Here is a 25872-nt window from a genome sequence, read left to right as displayed (position 1 = left end):
TTTTCTGCATCTAATATTTCATCACCGTCACACGAGAAATAGCGCGTTTAATTTTGAGGCAAGAGATAAGGAGAGCGTCCGAATACTGATTTTAAATCGCATTATTTCTCATCACAGACTATTGGTTGTACTTAGCGACAAAATTTTATCTCAAAATTTACTTTAAAAATTTTATTATAAATTAAACCATATCATTTCCGACTAGGAAATGAACATCGATAAAAAAATATTTCTGTAGTAGCTTCAATTTCTTATAATTTGGACCAAGTAGTATTGAGGGTTCGCAATTTTGTTCACCGGGAAAACGACGCATAGCTCGTATCTTTTAAAAATACGAACCATGCAAACATTATTGTCTGATGAAAATAATCTCAAGTTACGACTGATCTTCTGTTCCTCAAATCTCATAGATTTCCGGATTCTTGACATATTGTTCTTACAATAAATGACAAAATGACCCTATAAAAATAATTCTGAATTTTGCCGAAGAAATAAGAAGCTCGTTTTCCGATCGTGATAACAATATCGAATTATCGAATAGCTTTTAAAAGATATAATCTTGCGTTTCGCGAATTATTCAATATAAAAAAAAAATCTTTGAGTCTTATTTTTTTAATCATTCTTAAACGAACGTGTTATTAACGCTTTCTCTCGGACATCGGATAAGCCCTGCCCATATCCTCTTCCGGGATCAGCGGTATGTATCTCGTTCTAGGATCATTTTTCCGCTCGTAGGCGTAAGGGAACATCATCACGGGGTTCATTATCGTTCTGGCACTTTTTACTGTCGTCTTGTATCGCGGTATCTTCTGGATATGCGAGGCGGCCGTCGTGGATCCCGGAACGTCGTTAGCGTCGGTCGACGAGGGCGGGCTATCGGAGGTCGTCGCTTCAGAGTCAACCAGAGGAATGAATTTCCTCTCGTACGTGTTCGCGACGGTCGTGGCTTCCTCTTCGATTTCATCGAGGTCACCATTCTCGGCGGATTTCCGCGAATTGTTGACGATGTCGGTCTTGGTCGCTAGAATCGTCTTCGCCGCCGTTTCTTCGCCCAAAGTCGCAGCCCGCGCGGTCGTCGAGACATTGTCGCTCTTGATCGTGATCGGTATCCAGTCGTCATCAGACTTGACCTCAGCTTCCGCGTTTCCGTTCACCGTTCGCGAGGTCCAGTCGCGGCTGATGTCGGCCGACCAGTCCAGCGACCGCGAGAAGTTCGATTCCCTTCGGGACGGAGGGCTCTTCAAAGGGGTTGTCGATTCACCGATCGGCTGCCAATCGGTACCCTCGCTCGTCGCTTTCGCCTCGAGACCGGTGGAGCTAGCGTTGGCTAATTTCTCCGGATACACGGCCTCGACTATCACCGGCGACACTTCGGCTCTCGACTCGGTATACTGGTTCTTGCCGTTCTCCACTTGCGCGCTTGAGATGGTCTCGTTACGTCCGTCTTTGATGCTGAACGACTTGTCGGACTTGCGCTGGCCGATGTACACTCGCGAAATTTGGTCACCGTTCTTCGGTCGCGGACTGGTCGTCGTCCTGCCGGTCTCGGTGGTGCTGTCGGCGCTCCTCGGACGCACTAGGTCGGTCAAGAGAGGAAAATACTTGGGCTCTTCGTGCCGAATACCGGTCACGAAGCTCGGCGTGTACTGCGAGATAAAGGGCAGCAGGGTCTGCCGCGCGTATCGTTCCGCCTGCGCCAGGATCCCGGCTAGTCGCTCGGGTAGAAACTGCACGGTGAACAACGCTCTCGTGGAGGTCGACGACGTCTCTTGTATCTCGTCGCGCTGCCTCTCCTGATGCTGCTGATGCTGCTGTTGCGGCACCACCTCGTTCCGCGTGTTGTGCCTGGTGGCGCGTGGACGTAGGATCGGTTCCGTGATCTCGGGCAACTTGAGCGATCGGCCGGCGTCCTTCTTGCTCGGCCGCAGCACCGGTTCCCTGATCTCCGGCAGGTACTCCGTGGTCGTGGGGACCGTGGTCGCGGTAGTCTCGGCGACGCGTTCCGACGCCGTCGAGGTGCGGTATATCAGGTTCGCGGCGCCCGAGAAGCTCCGTCCTTGCTCCGACTCGCTGTTCTCCAGCGAGTTGGAGTCGCCGTCGCCGGATATGTCCAGGACGGTCCACGGGTTCGCGACGTTGCGCCGGCTCTCCTCGTTCTCGTTGAAGGTCGTCGCCGTCTCGACCTCGGCGCCGACGCGCCGATTCTGCTCCTTCGTAAACGGACCGAGGCCACCTCGTCTCTGCGACGTTCTGTCCGTCGGCGGGATCTCCGCGGAGTATCCGGGATCCTTCGTCTCGTAGTTTTGCTCCTTCGTGAAGGGTCCTATGCCGCCCTGCCTGTCGTCAATCTCCGCGCGTTCGAGGGTCGGTACCGCGGAAGACGACGCGGTGGAGTTTTCGGTGTCCAAGGGTATGTTGCATTCGCCGGGGAAAAGGGGCAGGTAGACCGGCCGGCCGGATTCTAGGATCAAGCCCTTCTTGCAGACCGACAGGACCTTGCCGAAACTGTCGGTTATGGCCACCTTGTCGATAGTCCAGGACACCAAGCCGGACGATATCCAGCCGCTATACGCCGTGTATTTGATCTGTTGACGTAACATTATTGAAATAATTTTATAATAATTCGATACATAGTTACGTAATATAGAGCCAATTGCTGTTTTCGGCATTTTCAAGTTTGTATTGTCAACTTTGATTTAATAAGAATGCGAAATTTAATAGATTATTTTGATAAAGGTGTCTGGCTCCTCAAATATAAACCAACAATTGGTTATAGTGATTTTAAAATAGAACTGTGATTACGGTCAGCGCAGGAATATCAATTATTTTCTATTTGCGTCAAAATTTAATTCTCAGAAAGAAAATATAATTATTCACCATACTTACTTCGATCGCTTCGAGATGGGTAACCGCGGGTTGCGGCACGACAATTTTCTGAAGGATGGCTCCTACCAAGAGCTCTTCGTCCTTGCGAGTCATCGCGAACGTGTCGTTGTACGAGCCTTTTCCCACAAGCATGACCTGAAAGAACGGAAATCCGCGTAAGACTCTGAGACATCTGCCAAGAAAAAGATTTTAGGACTTTCAAAATTTAGCTTCGATCCTTTATTAATAAAGGACGAGACAAGAAACGCCGTAGTTTTGGAGAAATAGATTCGTGAAAGCTGCTTGTATCCAAAACAAAACGGGAGTAATTTCTAATGTCCAATTTCTAATTTCTAACAATAAATATGTAATAAATTATGATAAATTCACAGGAGAGAAATTGAATCCCCTATTCGTCGCTATATTCGCCAAAAAAAGACTCTTCACCTGAAGCTTCCCGTAGCTCCTGGCGGATCTCTCGCTCCGGCTGTTGTACACCTTGATCTGGTACTGATGGGCGCAGAAGGGCTCCTCGTCTCTCGTCACTAGGTAAAGCTGGCCCCTGGCGGGCGACTCGTTGCTGTAATAGCCCATGTCGCCGCAGGGTCGATCCGCGCCGTCCGTGCCACAGGGGAAACAGTCACCCGCCAGCAGGCCCTCGTAACCGTGGTCGCAGGGAAACGCCGGGAATCGGCACTTCGGGCTTACGGAATCGGTAAAGAACTTGTACGCCCGCCGATGGTTGCACAACGATCTGCCCTCGACCGTGCTCGCTATAAAATATATATAACGATCGCGTTATCAAGAAATAGAGATTTTTTTATATTTTCAATCTTTCTTGATCGCGATGTCGAACCCCGAAGTGAACTTACACCAGATGATATCGGACACGGCGCCGACGAAGATGTTCGAGCATCCGCTTTGCATTTTTCCTCCATTCGGATAATAATCAACGTCGCCCATGGGCTGCCAGGAACCGAGACCGCCCAAGATGAGCTGCTCACCGTTGCTGTGAATAACGTCGACGAAATTCGCATCCGTCGCGTCCAGGCGAACCCTCGGATCCTGCGACTCGAAAAGCGGCCCCGCAGGATCTAAACCTATATTTTACGCACGAAAGCGAAATTTATTTCATAACCCTTATCTACGAGTTTCTCTACGAGATATACTTAACGCCTAATAAGATAGTGACCACATAAGACTATAGAAAACAGAGATATGTTATTGATCTGGAAAAAGTTGTAGGAAATAACGGTCTCCGCGATCTAAGATCGTTATCATATCAGATTTTAGGAGAAATTTAATTTCAGTTTCCAATAGAGTCCGCCAGCATTATGGATATGCATTCGGATTCTGAATATACTAAATAATATAGTAAATACGTATACGGTAAAAATATCAACCGGTTACTCCTACAGGTACGGAGTCATTATAGAAACGCTTTTACTTAATAACGCATCACGCGCAACCGGCTATTCATTTATTATACATGCCTTCGCGATGGTGAACGTACCTATCGGAATCAAAATTGCGAAAATTGTTTTTTTTTTTAATTTTACGTTAAATAAGCAGCCTTGGAAAAGCATTAAATATTAATATTGATAGAAGGGCATAACTTATTTCTCCAAGGTTGGGAAATGCTCGTTTCTCTTTGTCGAAATCCGCGCAAAAATATTATGGGGGATCGCGTAAAAAGACAAGCAAATACAATTAAAAAATACAATTCGCCTTGAAGCCGATAAAATGTTCGTGACGACGAATTAGGGTCGAATTACGAAAAGGATTGTTTCTTAATTTGATGTGAAATAGCGTCGAAAAAGCATGAAACGTGTCGGCGGAAGGAATATCGTTTGCTCCGATAATAATCCGAGGTTTGAGAAATCTTATTTTGTCGAAAGACGTCGGGGAAAGAAGGCCCGATTACACGAAGCCACATAATAAAAAAGACGCACGATCGACAATTCACCGTGCTGGTATTCGATTGAAAAGGCATCGGCGCGTGTCGAGGTAAGAGGCAGAGAATGCAGCGAGCATTTAAATGCATCGAAATGGTTGCCGAGAGCGGGACCTTGTTACAGTTACTCTCTAATAATCGATTATACACGGCTCGATTATTCGTGCCCGATCGGCTGGATTGTCGCGAGGTGTTTTACGCGTGAGACATTCACGCGTAAGATGCCAATCGCCGCTTTAAATCAATACAGACGAATACAATGAACCCGAGTTACAATGCCGTTGCGGAAACAGTAACTGTCACGGTAAATGCCACCAAAATAGACAGATTGATAGAGCGATAAATGCATCATGATGAATGCGCGATTAAGAAATGTATTGTTTAAATTCATTTCTTTTTATTAGATAAAAATAGTCGCTTAAAGTAGAGGATTTATTAATTTGAAATATATACGGTATACGCAACATTCTTTCTCAATTAAACCGGTCAAAAATATTTTAGCAATTTTATAGAAATCAAAGTTTCTTCGTGGAGCTTATTATGCAAAGATTACTGTTCCATTACTAACTACCACTATATTCCGATATTTATAGACACTTAGAAAGAAATTTAGTCTTATTTCAAAATTGACGAGAGATCACATGCGATGATACCCGAAGAATTGATTCGTGCAAATTCCATGAAAAACGCATTTATTTATATATCTGTCGATTTATATACTATCGAATATCATTTTTTTACATAATTTTAGCTGATGAAATCTTAAAATCATGCGTCGAATATTTCACGAGTATTTAACGTCGAGACTTACCGGTAATTCTGGACACATTTCCAAGCTCAGCACCGGCAAAACCGGCCACATGGGCTCCCAGGCTGAATCCAATCATGTGCACTTTTTCCAGCGGCACGTCAAAGCTGCGAATTAATTTTGCCAATTGTCGGCCGACTAGTCGTGTATTGGCCGCTGCCCTTACGTAATTGGGTACAGCGCTACCGGGTCCCCAATCCACGCAAACTAGAATAGTACATAGTTATGTAATTAACATTTGATGGAGAATCTAATTATATCTAAGATGAAATCGCGATTATTTGATTATTATATATTTAATTGTTATTAGAGAGAGAGAGTGAATATTAGCGGATTCATTAAATTATTGTTATATCTTATTGCGCAAACAACGTAATACATCTTCCACATAGTGGAAGATGTATTTTTATTTTATTCTGTGGGATAAATATAGAAGCAGCATTTATATCGTTGGACTTTCTGCAAATTCTTGCGTAGATATAAAAGATGTATGCCAGGTTTGAATCTTTTCCATACGAACCATTTAAATAATTACGTAAATTTTGTTACATAAATACCTATATTGCAATCGTGAATGCTCATTAACGCGGATCGCATATCGTAAACCCACAAGTGATTGCAGTCACTTCCAAATCCATGTACGATTACTTTCGTCGGGAGATTAGGATCTATGGCACGGTGGACGCTGTCGTCTATGTCGTCGGCAGGCACCTCCATGGGGATCGCTCTTGCCTTTCTACTTCCGTATACGATGAATCTATTGAATGGATGAATGAATACCCGCGATTATACAATTCTGTATATACGATATAAAAATATTTTATATTGCGGTCACGGTCTCACGTAAAACGTTATCGCGATAACATCAAGTAATACCAGACTTTTCGTAACAGAGTTTGCACAAACATCGCGTCTCTTCCAGATGCTATCAGATACAGGCGGGTATAAAAAGTATTCGTACACTAAGAATTTTTACAGAAAATAGTTTATTTTTGTGTAATAATAAATAATAAACAAATGATAATCTTAAAGAAGGTAAGACTTATTTATAATATGAAAAAATTATTTGTTTATTTATTATCACGCAGAAATAAACTATCTTCAGAAAATTCCTAAGTGTACGAATACTTTTTACACCCACTGTATAGTCTTCTCTCATCTATCTTACCTGGTTCCAACGTCCTTTGGCGGTGACGGTAGCATCTCCAGGTAACTGAAGGGCCCGGTATCCTCGAAGCACCCGATGTCCTCGTAGCAAACCTTGGACACCTCTCTTTTTCCTCTGTGATTGAGCTTTTTGTGAAGCGTCCATTGTCGCATTGATTCGACGACCGCGCGAAAAATTTCCGCGTCGTTCCTTTCGTCCAAACTTTCGTCGAAGGACGATAACACCTGTCCCGCAACGGGTTCTGCTGAAATATCATTGTTATATAATAAAAAGATACATATAAACAAATTTCGCTTTGCGTCATGTTTTGAGTTAGCAAATTTAATTAAACAGAATTAATTAACATTATGTGGAAATTGAAATAATTAAGGAATAATTTGCTATTAAAGCTAATGGGTTTTGACTAATTCGAGGTGCAAGCATTGTCGGTTATATTCCGCGAGGCTGTACTTAAAGTTCTCTAATTCTAAGGCTCATTCAATGATTAAAAGAGCGTTTCAGTACGTTAATGCGAATACTTATAACGGCTTTCCCGGTCCACGGCTCGCGACCGTTATCATTATTAGTATAACGCCTGAATAACAATTTCCTGGAACGCTATGGCAATATTTTACACTTTATAAAATCATAGGTATTCCCGTTTTTTAGACTTCATTGCTCATATTACCGGTTCTACCGGAATTCAATTATGATCGGTAGCAAGTGTATTGTCATCAGATTTTCTTTCGCCGACCAGGCAACTGAGGCCCCCGGGAGACCACTTGTCGGATTTTTCAGGGGACTGTCATCAGATAAGATTCTGTTGATCGGATAAAGAAAATGACAAATGTAATCTGCGATTCTTTGACAGATCTCGAGCCATTTTTTTTTTAACAGAGTAGTAAATGTAGTAAATGATAGCTGTTGAGTTTTGACGAGAAAAGCTTTAGACAAAAAAACTTATTTACTTCTCTTCATCAGAAAAGAAAATCGTAAAATAGTTTTCAAAAAAGCAATCGGATAAGCCGCAAAGATATTTTTAGCGTAATAAAACATTTAATGACATTCCATATAGTTTTAGATATCTGAAGGCTAAAGACAAACGTGATAACATCTTCTTCAATCATTGTAAACCTACTTCGAACGTTACAGCGGTGTTAAAAGCCCGTAACTATATACGAACTTTGCACGCATATTCATAATTCATATAATATAACATAAAAGCGATCGATAAAATATTGCGACTGGCAGAACACGCAACCGCAGTCGTGCGTGTCAGTAAATGTGCCATTCGCTGTGAAAGTATTTAATTTAAATACGCGGTGTGATTTCCATGTTTTTCCTTTTACAAGTACAACTTAATGCCACTGAAAATGTTAACGCAGAAGACAGTTAATGCCGTGTCCAAGAGCGGATATGTTCGCAATTAAGGCTTCGTGAGAGAACTAGAACTGTTAGTCTTTTAAAAAGAAAGCATTAAATTAATGATACAATTCGCCGAGGACATCGATAAGGAAGGTTTAATTAAACGTGATACATGAAGAGACCGCGTTTCATGAAAACTACGAAGAAAGTTTAATCGCTTTTGTATTAAACTCAGAATATAAAAAATTTCACGATAATCTAGAGACTCTATAGAAAATAAAATGTACTAAATTAGAGAACGAGTGTTTCAGTAATTTAATATTCTATGTTTTATTTTTTAAATACCATTTTTGTAACACCGCTAAAGCTTGGAAAACAGTATACAGTAAAAATCATTGAAATAATTTTCAGCTCGTCGTAATGTTGGAATATGTTTAAAAATATACGGGTCATAGATTTGCATATAACTACTAAACTTTTTGTGGGAAAATTAAGACACTCTTATGTTTATTTATGAGTGAATTCTATTGTGTCTTTTTCAAGATGGTTGAGATACGTCGATATCACGTACAGTTTCTGCGCGAAGAGAACGTAAAAGAATACTGTACTAAACTTCACAATTCCCGTCCTTCTTTTCTCGTTGAAGAATACTGTAATCGTTTAGAATAATTCAGAAGATTCCTGCGTTTGTAACATTATGCACGGATATATACGCAATCTTAAGATAATTTTATATTTAGCGACAGTCAGAGCGATGTGTGCGTGAAAATTGTCATTCGCGTCGTCCTAAATCGTTTCTTATCTGTCGGATTCCTGAAACGCGAAACTGCCACGTTCATCTCATTTGATCGAAATGTCTTTTTAATAGCGTCATAAGCAATTTATGGTTTTTTCCCCCAATATATTCCCGCAATATAAAATAGACAGGAAGTAGACTGTGATGTACAATAGATTGCCGCGCGGAATCAACTGGAAAATGGTGACACTTTAACCCTCTTAGCACCTGGTCTCGGGAACGTTGTATTTGCAATGACTATACGTGACATTTTATGTCGCGTCACGTACATACAAGGCGTCCCACTTCGGCCACGTTATTTTTTAACGACAGACCAACTTAGTGGCCAACTTGGAGGCGATTTTTCCTCAACAAAGATGTCGTGGCACGCATAGTTTTCCATTAACGTTCAGAGGTAACGGGTCTCAGTGGCAGACTAAGCCGTATTTTTCAGTTAATTGTTCAATGGAACGCTTTATAACTTCGACAAAGTTCCAATTCGACGTTCGGTATTTCGAATGACGCTTCCCAGACGAACCGCATACTCGGTCATTCCGTCTACCGTTGTTCTTTACCATCTTGGACAAGGTTAATGCCCGTTTCCTTACGGGCCAAGCAGTCGGCGATTGGGTCGGCGAGCATATCCTGACCTTACGACCCAGTTCTGACCGACGCTATACACGTCAAAGTGGAAGGCAAAAGAAGCGGCGCAGGATGTCTCGTCTCGAATACCTCTAAATCGAAGAGGATGGGAACGAGAACGACCGCGGGTACGGGCCGCTTAATGAAGCTATGGAAATGAGCTGGCAAGAGTTAATTTACGTACATTCTCATGACTCGTGAAAATAAAGCGACACCGATCCACCGGCTGATACTCGTTTTGCGAAGAACCAGACGGAGAGGCACGAGAATTCGCCGCGCCGTCGTCGGACTGGTCTGCCGGACCGCGACGGGAGAAACTGACAAAAGGAAAATCGGAAAGACCTTCGGGAGATCGGAGGAGTATACCAGCCGTTCGCGCGCGATGGTCACTTAGGTGAGCGTGCCGCTCGGCTTTTTGCTCGCTAAAGCTGCTCCACAAAATAAAGCGGTAGCGCGAGCGAGGAAGAGCGGTGGAAAAGGGAAATCACCGAAGGCGGAGAGAAGAACTAGAGACGGCATTTTAACGATCTACGCGAGATTTATTATTTTCTGATAAAATACTATTTCTTCGCGAAAAAGTAACTTGACGAACAAGTCCCCCGAGTCATTAGAAAAACCTCTATAATAGAAGCAAGAAAGTTCTTATACTCTTTTCTGACGTGAAACGTATGATTTTGGTATTATTTAGACCGTAATTCGTGGGAACGTGCTTTGTTGTTTCTAGGTTTTTTTCTCTTTAGTCATGCTATCACGTTTAATCGAGTTTACTTTCGCAATCAATGCGCAATGCCCCAATTAACTTGAAGAAAGAAACGAAAACTTGATTATAAGTGTAAAGAAAATCCGCTGGGAAGGAGCGGAATCTTTCAAGTGCCGTTAAGTTTCCGATCGCGGCAAAGTTTAATCGATCGGCAATTTAGTGGATATCATTATGCTTATCCGATAAATACACACACGATGATATCACGCAAGATACTTGTGATAATTACCTCTTAGCACGAACTTGAGGAACCGCTAAATACCGTGTCTCCTTTATTCTCTTTCGTTATTTATGAGATAAATTACTTTCCGTTCATTTATTGAATCCAAGTGTGCTAAGACTTATTGTTTAGAGAATTCTGGCGTGTACAAATCATTAGCGCCAATGTTGATTCTTATCATTATAACAATTGTATTTTCCCCGACGGTAATGTTAATTAATCTAATTTCACTCGTTGAGCTGATGTGCATAAAACACAAATTGCCTATTTCTGTTCTGTCGAACAATGGCATTGTTGCTCTGCTATACGGTCGAAGTTTCGACACTCGAGCGTCGCGTGTGAAATCTTTTATCAGAGATACCGGGCTTCATAGAAAGGTATCCTGCGCGCAAGACGTCCCAGATTCACCGCCTTTCCTTTTAATGGGACTGACCCGAGACTAAAACTAATTATAAGAGGAAATTCCATCCGCGAGGATGTCAAGAATTGTCTTTTTTTTTTTTCGAAGTTACAGTTATCACGTTACGAAAGTGTAGAGACCCTTTACTAGAGACTGGCCAATTTTAGGAATGCGACCACAAAATGGCGGCGAAGTCATATGTGTGTATGTTAATACATGAACTCGATATATGTGTGCGCGCAGCGCGCGTTTGTTTATCGCTGTCATCCGTTGCACGTGAATTCTGCGCTTCTATTAGAGCTAAACAACCTAGCCCGAATGCCATGCTTTGCAATTTAAACAAAATTTAAAGATTATCGCCATATCAAAATATTTAAAGCCAGTAAGTAACTCTAGCTATGAAGAAGATGATAGAGTTATTGCTGGTGATTTTTTAAGTAAACCCAAAACAAAAGAAATTACAAAAAAATACCACTTGTCCCTGATTTTTCCACAAAGGTCATAAACTTAGGAAACATTGAAATAAATGTGTTATACTACATTGCCGGATATATTCTTTCCCGTATTTTAATATATATAACGTTGTGTGTGAATTAATTGTGTTTAAATTCCGCTGGATCTGTCACATACAAACCGATTTCAGAATGTACAAAATTCGTTCGGTTAAAATGTTTTTGACGTAATACGCTTTTTCTTGTCAATAACAGAACCTTTGAATATTTTTATGAGATGGAAATTGTTATCAGGCAATATCTTCCATACTTAAAGAAAAATTTTGATGCGAAAAAATATGATATGGTAAATTTTTTTAAAGAAAAAATGCAGTGCATTCAATGCGATGCGTTGAAAAACTGTCATAACATACAATCTAAAATAATGATGCAATTCATTAGGTTTCGACTTCGAATAAATAATTCCAAAGTCCAATTACCGAACAAAGTTTACAATAGTAAAACCATGGCTATGCATGCGATAGTACGGTAGTTTAATTAACTATTTATAGTTATATACAAAAGAAAATAAAAAAAAATGTATAAAAGAGTTTAATTAAATATTTAATTTAACTTTGTCATTTGAAAAATTAAACTTGTATTCTTTTATTTAATGTATTTAATTTATATATATAATTATTTACTAGATTATATTTTATTTTACATATATATTGTACCTGCGTTATAAAAATAAAAATAATAAAAACAAAAATAAAAATAATTACCAAACAATATTTTTTCTTTCGGCATTATATTATTTGTAATTACTATCAATTGATTCCCTTATTATTTAACAATGTTATTTACGAAACATTTTTCAGGACATACATTTATACATCACTATAATCATATGTATTTACATAATTATTTATACACTAGTTTATACATCATTTTCATCAGCGATAGCACTATACATTCAGAGTACAAGCGTATTTCAATCCAAATTTTATACCCGTTTGCGCTCGGTCAGCAGCGTTCTTTATTGGCGCTGTCATCTTGTGGGCCCAAGCCACGTGCACCGATCACGCGGAATCCTCGCGCGCGCGCGAATGCCCAGTCTCTAGTAAAGGGTCTCTACGAAAGTGCAGCGAAACCTTACCTCGGGCGAACCTTGCTATAACGGAAGCGTGATTCGTGCGGTATAGCATCTGCGGAGAGCGTTCCGTTTCTTACAAATCGACGACTCGCGACACGCTCAAACATTCCTAATTGGGAGAAGCGGATTAGGTGAACTACGGCCGACCGATTACGATCGCATCAGACGAGGAGGAGCAGGGTTAACGGTACGGGAATGCGAAGGGCGGGCCCCGGCCGCGCGCGGCTCTTTGCAACGGGACTCGCAGAAATATTTGTTTCGTGCTTTTACAGCAGACGTGATGACGATACCGAGAAAATTCAGCGTCGCGCTTGCACGTCCGAGACGCGCAATCGCCCGTGTAAGCCCAACGGGCCCCCTCGCGTGAATCAGAAGTGGCAGTACGGAGCGCGGTATCATTAAGAGCACGGACACGCGATCCATTGATCGTTTCGTCACCACCGTCGATCATCGTCCTTGGAAAGCGAAACGCGTCACATGAGACATTTCGCCTCTCGAAATGCGCCGGTCGCATTTTCAGACCGTTAAATTCGCGATGACACAATCCTATATAAGTACCGAGAGAATCCCGGAGAAGGACTGGCCGGTATACCGGGCCAGTCAAATGGAATTTTCGCTTCGCTGCGAGCTGTGCTACGAATGCGCTTTTGTCGCTCATCTTTCTCGTCTAATGTCCAGGGGATGTCTCGTAGCTCAGTGTGAGTGCGATAGACTCGTATGCCAGGGATCATGAGTTCGATCTCGATTACCCCAGGCCCAGTTTCACACAAGTGTCGGTTAACTTTTAACCTTAGATTAACTCACACTCTTCGTCTCTTTCTAAAGGGGACGTTAGAAGGTTACATGAAGGATCTTTCGATTAAGGGGTAGATATTAACTTATTATAGAGAGCACATTTGCATCTCTTTCAATGTTTCTGTGTTATCATGCGTAATGGGATTTTTGAAAGTTTTCATATTATTGTAAATCTGGAAATAGCGTACTCCAATTCCATTAGAAATTATCGTCTCAAGATTTATTTAATAATAAAGTAAATGCAGGTATGGCTAAACCTAAGTACTGCAAATAAAATTAATAGGATTTAAAAAAAGAGCGTACTCTAATGTCCAGTTTCTATCCTCAATTATTAATTACGCGAAAGATTTACACGTGCCTCGGCACTTCCGGCGGGAGAAGATCGAAATTAACCGAGGAGTATGTCGTTAGAAGATAACGTGGGTGGCGGAAGTGGGCCAGCCTACATACGTGGATATCAACTGTGTCGCAACATCGAGAATATTCGGGATGAGAAATTGTCATCGGAAGCTGAATAATAGGAATTACGCGACCTTCGGAGCGCTCGGAGCGGCTCACGGACAATTATCGCACCTCTGTGATCCAGGCCACGAACGTGATCCCGCGTCGCGTGATCTCGTTCTCAGTAATCAGCGGTACAATTTCCGAGCGAGCCGTCATATCGAAGGCTCTGATTAGCCGCGAGCATTTCCGCGACGCGGTCTCCGCGCCGAGAACAATGCTAATCAGCCTGTCTCCGGCTCGCCGCGCCGCCGACGACGACGACGACGACGCGGGGATTGTCCCACGGTGAGAACCCTGAGAACAGGCTGGTGGCCGCCGCGGGGAGGAGAGGCGTCGGGGCTGGTAGGAATCTTAAAATCGGCTGTTGACACAGATTCCAGTGACGCGAGGTGAGTGAACTCGAGGAAGGTGATCGAGCCGACACCTTCGCGCTGCACCGATACCGCGTGCACCGTGCACCTGATGACGACCGGCGGCGCGGCGCGGCGGCGGGATTCCGTCGCGCGCGCGGAGCTCTCTCTCTCTTTCTCCCTCGCGAGGACGTCAAAATAGATTATTTCGATTATCCCGTGCCACCTTTCGCCATTCGTTTGCAGATTTATTGAGCAATTTCAACAAACACGCTCTACAAACGGCGGCGTGCTTTTTAAAACACACGCCTTACACACCGCTGCGGAGACCTTGTTGCTTCGGTGATTTGCATTCGATTTCTCCTTAGCGGTATATATATATTCCGAGTGTTAATTATTAGCGAGTCTGACGTGATAGGTGTGAGAGGTTTCGGAGGCTTAGGCATCACGACTCGCTGGAAGAAATCACTCGGAGGGAATATAAAACGTCTTATGTCCCGATTTTGGACATGGCGCTGTCTGTGCATAGTTCTAAAAAGTAAATAAAAAAAAGTAAATAAAATTCACTTAACATTAAATAAGAAGAGTTTTCCAAATGAGCAAGGTGTAGGAGAGCAGGGGAGAACGTTTTGAACCACTATGGATCGCGCGTTATATATATACGCGGTTGCATTGAAGTACCGTTATCAGTGTTTTGATGCGCTTTACGGGCACAATGTTGGCCGCACATGTGCACATGCAAATGCGAGCACATGCTGCGATTACGCATTTATCTATTATATAGTAGACCGTTTTTTAATGCTCGGCACGCTAGCGTAATAGCGGGCCACGTAGATCATGCACCTGCTGTCGAGCAAGGTTCGACTTCTTCGAGTACAAATATCTTGGTGACTTTGAGAATTTCAAATTTTAATTGCCAGACTTATATAAGTCCGCTCGCAAAAGAGGCTAAATTGATAAAAACTTTCATTGACATATTTACGTTTTTACAATGAGAGAAAAAGAAACAAGAGTTCCATAGGTCACGCCGACGAGAGATCGAAGCAAATCCAGCTGAAGCTAACTCGCAAACAACCGTATACACATTAAAATTACATCCTTAGCCGTAAGTTAAAGTCCAAGTATATATGTGTTTGAAATGTAAAGCCGAGCCGAGCTGAAATAAGAAATTAAATTCCAGGAAAGGCGGGAATGACGTCTCGTCAAAGCGTGGGACTAAGCATCCGCGAATCATCTCGTATTAGCCGCCACAGACGGCGGACAGACGAGCAGTTTGATATTAAAAGAGGAATTCTCTCTCTTCTCGCGGTAAATGTGGGCGCGCCGTGATAATCATCGATGAAAGTCACCGGATTCTTCGCAGCTGCGCCTGCCTCTCGCGCGTTTCACCGCAGGTGGGCGAGGATACGATAAATCCTCTTTTCAAGGTCTCCGGTTTGTGGCCGATGCCGCAACGTAATCGGCGATCTGCGTGCGCAAAGCTTCGGAGAAAAAATTGCAAACTGGGACATTACAGAAATGGATGTTTAGCGGTCGAATAATAGCGACCGAGACTCGTTTGCGCTCGCGAAACTTTGCGCACGATCGCTTTCTGGCGCGCTCCGATAAACGTCCGAGGCACCGAAGCATAGTTCTCGATTCCGACAATAGCGGGATTTTCGAAAAATATAGTTTTTACACATCTGCATACTAATTATATTTAGAATAATAATCTTAAGTAAAACTTGAAACAGGACCGTGATGTACAATTAATTAGAGAAAAAAAAAACATCATTTACAATGAGGAAAACTTATTGTTCCCCCGGACTGAATTTTGGTAGTCTAATAATATTTTATATACTTTTTCCGAACTTTTCCGAATAATATTTTGCTCAGAAAAATCTCACGCAAGATCTGTCTTCAAACTCAAGAATAAACTTCTCAAGCGTTGCGCGTTCAGAAATTACTGCTTGCTTATTATTTTTGTTCCGAATGATAAGGCTACACGATCATTTTTCTCATTTGGCATACATATTTATTGAAAAATAAAACAATGCAAAAGTATCGACGGTAAACAAAGGGGAAAAAATTATGGTTGTTATTTTAAGCGAAGCGTATGGAACCGAGAAAACTGTGACTACATGCAAATTTGCAAGTATTTTAAATATCTTCTGCGCCTACCCGTGACATTAGTCTTTCCTCTTGCGAAAATATTACGCGCAAAATTGCGATCAGACACCCAAACCGTCGACCGCGGAAAACGAGGCGTTTTCTTCCGGCAGATAATTTAAACTGACATCTCTCAGAGGAAATCTGTCGAAACCATTCAAGCCATAAATTGCTAGACTTACCAATTTAATACTCAAATGCACACGTTGCGTAATTTGTTGTTTAGTAATTTTACCTTCCTTTAACTTTCAACGTGGCATGACGCACGGAATAAAATTTTGCTACCTCACCCGCCGTTTAATAATTCTGTCTTTTTAACTTTCGCAGCGTGACTCGTAATATCTTCGGTCATATTATCTGCTTTGCTCCGAGTTCGCTCGGGAGATCTAATTGCCGATTTAATTGCCGATCGCAAAATGTGTCCAGCGCTTGGACGAAGCGCAAACTGAATTAATGAGCGTGATTGCTGAGTGATCGGAGTAGCGATTAACAGACTGCGGATGTTTCACGCAAATATATATGTCTCGTCGAGAAGAAAATAGACGAGAACTAAAGATAAGCAAAACGTATATTTTAGTATAAGCAGATGGAAAATTGCATTTTCAATATCCGATAATTATGAGTCATAATTATTCAGGAAGCTCCTTAGAGAGTCTGGGTCGCCGTTAATGGAGAGGATTCATGACGGAAAAAGAAAGAGGAAACGAACGGCCGTTTACCAGAGAAAGTATCCAACATCGGCTCTAGAATTTCTCGGACTTCTTCCTACGCACATTAGGAAACGCACACGCGCGCTCACGTGAGCAATTACTGCGGGTTATTTAGAAAACTTATCGCAGATGTACATATAGCTTCTCTATCTCTCTCTTCGGTACTTCATTAATTCGGAACTGCAAATTTAAATATTTGGACAGGTAGTAAACGCGTACGATATGTAGCATACGAGAATTTATAGCGCGCCATTATATAGACTTGATTAGAGACCACGATAAAATGTATAATACATCCATGTTGAGAGAAATAAAAATTTTTTATCCTAAACCTGTCCGCAGAAATTAATGTTCGGCGAGTATAACGAAAGTATCCGTAAATCGAGCATTTTATATTTGCAGCAAAGAATTAATAAATATGTATATATATATATACATATATGTCGCTGTATGTCCATGACGGTCACAAGCTACTCAAATAGAAAGTATGGACGATAATTCTCATCCATTCGTCCACGCCAAGTGGTTTCGGTTAATTTTACGGTATTCCGCAAGAGGTATTTCTTCGTTTCAGGATGACACCGCGCTTATTACGACACTAAAAAAAAAAACCAGAATATTTCGTCAAGACGTCACGTTTCCGGGTCAATCATGTCTCCTGTGCCTGTCAGATAATCTTGGACAAATATAAATCGTAAGTCCAATGTCATCCTCGCGCAGGCAACAAAGAAATTGCCGGGATATACCGTTTCGCGACCGGTTACCGTCACCGTTCTGTCACAACGTGACATCGCGCCGCGACTGGAAATAATTGCCCGCGTTCTTATTCTCCTCATCGTCGGCGTTGTTCGGCCCCCGGCCCCCGCCGCGTGCCGCCGGATTTCAGTGTCGTCGTCGCGGCTGGAGCAACGGACCGAAAACGTCACCTCGCTTCCTCGTAATCCGGAATCCAGTCTCTCTCTCTCTCTCTCCCCATCGGGCGTAATTACGAAACAACGATATGATTGACCGGCATAATGGGCCCACGGTGCGCGGCGGTAGGAAGCTGGCGCGACGGTAAAATTGCTATTACGCAGGTGATTCGATAATCAAACGTTCCCAGGTTCCCAGGTTTGTTTAGGTTCAGATGTAATCCACTTTCCTCCGTGGACCGTTTCGCGATCGCCGGCTGTCAGATGCAATATACGATAATCAACGCTCTTCTCCTTCCGACTGTTACGCGCCGCGCTCTGCGCCCCATAATTTTTCTAAAGACGCGCTTTTTTTTTATGAAACTTGGGCACCACTTATTGAACCTTTAGAGCGATTAATAAACTGAGGCAACGTGTGAAACGAAGAGAGAGGGAGAAAGGAAGAGAGACGGATGCTCTTATTTCTGCGATTACCAAACGCGAAGTCTTCGTAATTACATTGTTATATATTACCATCTATTTTACGGAAATTAAATTAAGTTTTCCCCATGAGTATCTTGACTCTTGCATAACAACTTGCGCAAACTACCGTTGCACAAAATTTTTCTAGCGCATGCACGTCGTGCCACTTTGAAGTGCATTACATACGTCGCGCCAACAAGTTTGCGCAACAGTCTTTGTTGTGTATGGGGCCCCCAACTTCGTTCCTTTCACTCTTAAATCACGGGGGTACCAAAGAGTTAATGACCATCGATGATGATTCTGGGAAGATAAGTTGCGTCTTTGGGCACGATGGGGCCCGCCGAACCGTCGTCGCGTTGCGACACCGACGCGCGTCTCGTTCCGATCGGTCGCTTCGTCTCTTCATCAACTTCGACGTTCCACAAGACCTCGTGGGTGGATTAAAGTGGAACGGCGACCCAAATTTGAAGGAGATTGGTTAAAGGATATCGTTTCTTCAACGTGCAAAAGAGAACAAAATTAAGTACGATGCGGCCATTAGCCTCGATATCGCGCGTAACATAAATGCGTTTGATATTTTTATCATTTTGCAAAATATTTCATCGTTTGAAAGCGTGGATTTGAATTCGCGAAATCGATCCTGCCGACCAAATAGGTGATGGGAACAGACTCGACCAACTCCTTTATTCTGTCACTCGAAAGCTATTTCGAGTTGCTTATTCATTGTGAGCACAATGACCGTTATGGCCCAGTTGGAAACAGCCGATGCTTTTGGAAAACTTTCTCTCTCGATCCCGTGAAACAGTTCTTATTTTGAATTTACGTCGTACACAGTGGTATGTAAGTCCCGCCGGTAATATATTCGTATTTCTATTTGCGAGGCTAATTATAATCGCGCATAATTGATTACAATATCTGCGTCGATCTAAGAATCACGTTTATCACATCGTTTAGTTATTCCATATTAATGTATTGGTATTAATATATAGCGGTATTTATATTGAATGCCGCATTAATAATAATTACCGATTGGCGATTGAACGTACAAAGGTATTTTTCGCTTGAGACATTATCTTAACCGACGTGCTGATTGGCGATCATCTATCGGGTAAAAGTGACTCGACCTAATTGAAAATAAACGATGCTCTCCGACTCCGAAGAGATACGATCTCTCGTGCGTGCCGCTCGTCTCTATGTTCCTCTCTCGCGTTACAGAGAGAAATTAATTGCTTGGAGAGAAAGGTGATTCTGAGCTATGCACTCTGCAAAAAAAAAGGGTTAAGTCCGCGATGACTCGCGATGATGGTCGATTGATGATTCATAGAGGAATTCGATCTTCAAATATTATTCGTGAATCAATAAAATCCGGTTATGAATAATAAATGAATATATGCAAAAGATCCGTATTTATTATTTTAAAGGACATAAAATCTAGCGGCCAATTAACGAAGCCGCAGTGATTTAATATACTTCTTAAATTTGTTTTAAATAAATCACACGAGGAAAAATATCAGAATAAATAACGGTGGAGAGAGAGTGTTGCTAATTAAAAACCATGTTTTGCGGTAATTTCAATGTTTTTAGCGTAATTGAAATGTCACGTATTGCGAGAATTATAACGAGGCTCCGGCTTTCTTCGCGTCGCGAGCCGGGAGCTTGGAGCCGTTAAGGACAGTTCCTATTTCTTTTCTGTCTTTATTGCGCTTTTACGAACGCAAATGGCTACACGATAGAATTTGATTAAAATTATCTCGCCGAGGATACATAACCGATGAAAGTAATTGGCCGCAGTTTCACGGGCACGACCGTATACAAACGCTTTCACGGAGACCGCGAAGATATCGCGCGTTGAATTTCCGGTTGTTTCCTCAATCGGAAAGGAACAATTCATTTAAGAGTCGTAACCCAAGAATTACGGTACTTGAATTTTCAGTTCACGCTGGCACGATAGAAACGTGAAGATTAGACTCAACTTTCACGTCGAAATGGAGAGGGAGAGAGAGAGAGATACGAATTTTTATTAGACCTCGAGGAAATGTCTGCAGAGCTTTCAAATTCTTTGTTACGTCTCACTGAAATTGTATGTTACGTTCGCGACGGCGCGTAATTAGTTTCATTTAACTTTCTGAATAATTTTGGTGTAATAATGGTATTATCGAGTTACGAATAATACCGTATTCATCATCGATTAACCAGCTTACTGCGGTGTGTTTTCCGCGAGATTTAAAGTCAATTTCAAAATAAATTGGAAGGCGCAATCCCGCGCCGGCGCGGCGAAGACGGAAATTTGGTCGCGCGCTCGTGCGGATGCTCGTCGCGTCATTGCGCGAGACCCCATCCGAGATCATTGCATTAATCCATGACTTCTCTCACGTGCATGCATATAATATCAGTACGCGGCAAACGTTACTTTCACTGCTGTCGGTGTAACCTTTCCGAAGCCGCTTCTTGCGGCAACGTGTCCGTGAAACTTGCACCCGTGTCATTATGCCTGAAATCTCTCTCCCGTCGATTTTTTCAATGACCCTAGAGAGCACGGAGTAATTTTACAAAGCAAATGGCAGCGCGAAAGAGAGTCTTCTCCTTGAGAAGCATGCAACATTTTACGCTCACCTTTTTTTTGGACTTTCGCCCTTTTTGTATTTATTATTTCTTTAATGGCTCTAGAGAAGCATGTTGTAATATTTTGCGCTCATCTTTTTTGGTTTCTCGTCTTTCTTGTACTTAATATTTCGCTTATCTTTTTTGTCTTCATATACAGAGTGTTTCCTAATTAAGTACGAAAAATTGAAGAGGATATTTCGTGGCTTATTTTAGGATGAAGAGGTTCTGTAAACATTTGCCCTAAACTGCTTCGTTTTCAAAATACAAAATTACCCCTACACACGCCCCTGATGGATCTAAAAATGTTTTATCGGTACTGGAAAATAGTTCCTAATACCAAAGAATAAAATATCTTCATGTTTTCCAAATTTTTGAAATTTTCATATTTTTTCACAACTTTGACACCCTGTATTTTGAAAACAAAGAAGTTTAAGGCATATGTTTATAGGACCTTTTTTTTTTAAAATAAGCCGGAATATTTTCCAACTTTTTGTACTTACTTAGAAAACATCTTGTATAAGATTAGATAAACGTTGTTTTGCGCTTAACCGAGCGTGTTTAAAGTGCGTTTAAAGTTCTTTTCCAATTGTGATAACAAAATTGCCCTTGAAATCATAAGGAAAATTAAGACAAGGGCGTTGTGCGGTAATGTTCCTAAGCGCAAATCGATGTTAACCTTGCTAGCCATATTTTCCAGTCCTTAATCAGCTACACTACGGTCCGTGAGACCGCTTTACTTTGTCGCATTGTGATTTTCATCCTAATTAATATTTTTAAGCTTGTACTGTAGAAATTGGTAATACAGACTCTGAATAAGATGTTTAGGATAATATCAGGTCAAGAAAATGATTTGAATTTAAACTGAACCTATTATAAGAAAATTAGAAAATTATGTTATTATGTGAAAACTAGAAAACCGAAAAAACTGTCGGCGGTCCATTAGACCAGAGCTAGGGTTAACTGCGCTTGATACTCGAACGTATACGTACACGTAAAAAAAATGTCAACAAATATTGCGAAATGTATTCCCGACGTATTCCGCATAAATTCGAAACTGCCTATTCAGATGCAAATTCTTGCGCAAATACATTTGAGCGCTTCGTTTCCTCGGCCCGCTCTCGTGCGAAGTGCCTAAGTGAAAACGGACGTGTCGGTGCGGTCATAGCCCGACGTCTGGAAAATACGTTTAAAAAACATGTCGCACCGCCGACCTCAACGTACCGGTGTTTGACACGGTTAAGTAATCATGTTAACAAATTTGTTGCAACAACGGAGGATGCCAAGAATGCACTATCGGAGAACAATGGCAAGAACCAACGGTGAGGTTCGATCGAAGTAGTCCAACTTATGGGTAATCGTCTTTCTCCCAAGTTAAACAATTACGTTATGTAAGCTATTATCCTTAGTAATTAATACAGGAAAGCTAAGGGAAAGAGAAGATAGAAGAATAGTATATATAATATAAGTAGCGCATTTATTTAAAATTAATTAATTCCATTCGACTACCGGGAATCGGTATATATATACCTATAATCTCTGTAGAATATTCGACCTTAAATTAGGTGATTCTCATCTTTTATAAAGGACGTCTCTTCCTACTTCTTCTTCCGGAAATCGTTACCTATTAGTCTTCGTTGACTATTTCACTAAATAGGTGAAAGCTTTCCCATTAAAAAATATTAGAGTTAATACATTGGCAGAAATTTTTGTTAACCAAGTAATTTTTTATCATGAGATTTCTTTAGAGTTGCATGCAGATCAGGGAAAAAATTTAATTAATTTTATTGGCAACAGCGCCAATAGCATCAGCCAACAGATGTTAATCGAATGACTTATTAAATCTCGGTGGATTTACCAACATAGAATTTTTAATGAAGTGCCGATGTTGTTTAGTAATACTTCTGTGACACACATGTTAAGGATTAACACCGGTATTTCCAAGAGATAAATTCGGGTCGCGAACGTATGCATATTTAAACGATATAGCATATAGATATTTGTGTCGTAAAAAGAGACATTTAAAAAACATTATGTAGAAACCGTTCAAAAAAAATAACCGCAAAATGATCCTTAAAAAAGAGACCTTTTTTTAAATTTATCATTAAATTGAAATTCCGTCCATTATTTGTCCTTTTAGTCGCAAATATCATTGCAGTTTAATCTTTTAATTTTAATAATGGTAAAATTTATTTACATTATTTTTAATGTTATCATATTATAACTTATCTGAAATTATTAAAATACTGCTTACCGATAAAACTGGTCCATCGTAATATCCAAAGAGCCAGAACAAGTTTGCCAATCATCTCACGTCTCTGGACAATCCCGGAAAACCTCTTTAAAAGTCTACCATCATTGTGGATGGTTAGAAACCCATCGTTCCACGGTAAAATCGCATCAGGAAGACATGTAAATGTCAAGTTTGCATCCTGTTGTTTTAGCTTGGCGATAAAGCCGGCAAGAAGAGTTTCTATGTATTGAAAGAAGAATTGATGTTTTCTTCTTCGATCCGGACAATTATTCCTGCAAGGCCGGATCGCTTGTTCAGCCTTTTCTAGTTCAGTGACATTAAAGAAATCGCCAACGCGACGGGAACTCGGATCGAAGAGCGATAGTTTTTAGGTGATAGTTCTAGGTCGTTGCAATTAATGCAAGAAGATTAAATCGTAAAACGCGAGCGATTTCTTCATCGCGTGTTTATTTTCTTGGGGCCGGAGCGGGTTGAGATATAGAGGCAGGAAACGGCCGCTACATCGCGGTTTATACTTGTCCGACTCGATCAGCCGTCTGCTTTCTCCGCCGTGAAAGAAATCGGGCTCCGAATTCGCTTCTTGCGCAAGTTCGCTTGTCGTTACTGACGTTGTTCTGACATGTCCGCGCGAGGAATGCACGATCACTGCATTCGAGGAAGCGGATTTCGCGTTTCTCCAGTTCCTCAGTCTCGAAACGCGCGACAAAAGTCAACGAGTCGATGAGTCTCCAGCTATTCTTCCTCTTTTTTTCCCCCTCCCCCCCAATAAATTCACCAACACGACAATGTTCGTCTGAAATTAATCTCTCGAATTAATCTCGGCGTGGCTCGCGCGACGTGATTTTTTTTTTTTTTTTTTTTTTTTTAAAGGTACGATGATACTCGCGCGCGCCGAAACGAGGAGAGAGCGAAGCCGACGTGCGCTGTGTACGCGAGCGAGGCCTGCAGGAGCACGAGAGTTGCTGCTGCCTCGTGGCCTACTATAACAGAACTGACTCCCACCGTGGCGTTACGCCGTCTCTTTACCTGTCACGAGCAACGAACGGTGTTTAAAAGCGACGACGACCGGTTCCTTCACTCCACGAGCTCTCCACTGCTTCACGAAGACGACACCGGGGAACCGTATTTACAGGACTGGAAAGAGGGTTCTTCAGGAGTTAAGAAAATAATGCGATAAAATTCAAAGAGTAAAACGTATAACGGGCCATGGAGTCTGATGGATTGGTAACGCATGTGCTGGGTCTTAACGTAACATGGTTAATAATATATTTAAAATTAGTCATAAATCACACATAAAGGTCTTTAATATTGTAAAGTGTATAGTAAAAACGTAGTCAATAAATTAAATAAAACGTATATTATTTACAATAATAAAATAAAATTTGATTAGGTATTAAATACAACTCAAAGTAATGTTTTATTAATTAAAATTTTGTTTCTTTGAGATCCAAAATATTATCAAATTGAGAAGTTTAACACATAACAAACAAGTTGATATGCGTTATCTATACATTAATATACTGAAATCGTTATATGTACTTTAAACCGATGTTTACTATAACTTGGAAAAGTAATATAACAAGAATTATTACAAATAGATGTAAAGCTTCAAAAAGGATTGAAAACTTAAATATAATCTTAAAATATATTTTTAGTTTATAAAAAATATAATTCCTTTTATTATTGAAGATATTATTAGAAAACATCTTGCTTAGAGAAATTTACGACTGGTTGCAATGCAAGACTTGAGCAGTCGGTATTTGATAACTCTGATAGGAATAATTAAATTGCGGAAATCAGATTAGGAAATTAGATATTAAACTAAATGAATGCAAAAATAATCAGGAAGTTCGCCGTATCGAGATTCATTATACATTTCTTCATCTTGATTTGTTTTCAATGCAACTATTAGAAAAAGTTGATGATAAGAGTTTAATTAATATATAATTGTAGACACGCATTACAAGATAGATACAATAAAGTTACATTATACATATACAAGATTAACCATGGAAAACTTTTAAAGCCCTATTTTTGTGTTTGCAGCGCATAAAAAATTTCATGGACAAGATATAAAACATTACATATACATAGAGAGAACTAAACATACGTTACAATTTAATCGCTGACATTTGATATGTCAAGATAAGCAGCAGGTAATTGTGCAGAAGGTGAGTAATAATTTATATGCTACAGTAATATAAAGTATATACCTATAAACGTTCCGCATCCTTCTTTGTAGCTTCACCTTGAACTACTTAAACTAGTTTTTTTGATAATCATACATCGTATCGCATTTATTTTAGTACGATTAATATTTTATAAATATCTCTCAGAGACATTTATATATATAGTACATATGTTTAGCAATAAAAACGCAATATTTGAAATTTTTTATTAAAACATTAAATAAAAATCTGACAAATTTTTATCAATTTTATATAATAACCACTGTAAGCAGTTATTATTACTGTATTACGTTTTATTATTACAATTTGATTCTAGTAAGAAAACTCTTTTTTAGTATTACATATTTCGAAATTGGTGGACAAGTTGGCAACTGGTTGTCAATCAAGCTAAAAGATAGACACACGTGGCATTTTCTGTCTAAATC

The 25872-nt window shown here is 40.9% G+C and overlaps 1 protein-coding gene across 2 annotated transcripts; it reads right to left on the bottom strand.

Annotated features, from left to right (window-relative positions):
• Positions 1–52: 52 nt before the first annotated feature.
• Positions 53–24550, bottom strand: LOC143899644 (uncharacterized). 2 transcript variants are annotated; one of them, XM_077410059.1, is made up of 8 exons: positions 23259–24550; positions 6796–7036; positions 6185–6384; positions 5631–5834; positions 3738–3965; positions 3313–3638; positions 2887–3021; positions 53–2585 (listed from the first exon to the last, which is right to left on the bottom strand). In XM_077410059.1, the coding sequence occupies exons 1-8, from the start codon at positions 23311–23313 to the stop codon at positions 639–641; spliced, it is 3336 nt and encodes a 1111-aa protein (XP_077266185.1). In that variant the 5' UTR covers positions 23314–24550; the 3' UTR covers positions 53–638. The 2 variants fall into 2 exon arrangements, with proteins under 2 accessions (XP_077266185.1, XP_077266184.1); XM_077410058.1 differs by having other exon boundaries at positions 6796–7039; positions 23259–24549.
• Between the last annotated feature and the right edge of the window lie 1322 nt (positions 24551–25872).

The sequence above is a fragment of the Temnothorax americanus genome, unplaced genomic scaffold (genome assembly GCF_048541705.1).
Source record: "Temnothorax americanus isolate GAGA-0224 unplaced genomic scaffold, ASM4854170v1 Scaffold28, whole genome shotgun sequence".
Taxonomy (NCBI): domain Eukaryota; kingdom Metazoa; phylum Arthropoda; class Insecta; order Hymenoptera; family Formicidae; genus Temnothorax; species Temnothorax americanus.
Note: the sequence above shows the minus strand (reverse complement) of the source record. Positions and strands in the feature narration are given on the sequence as shown.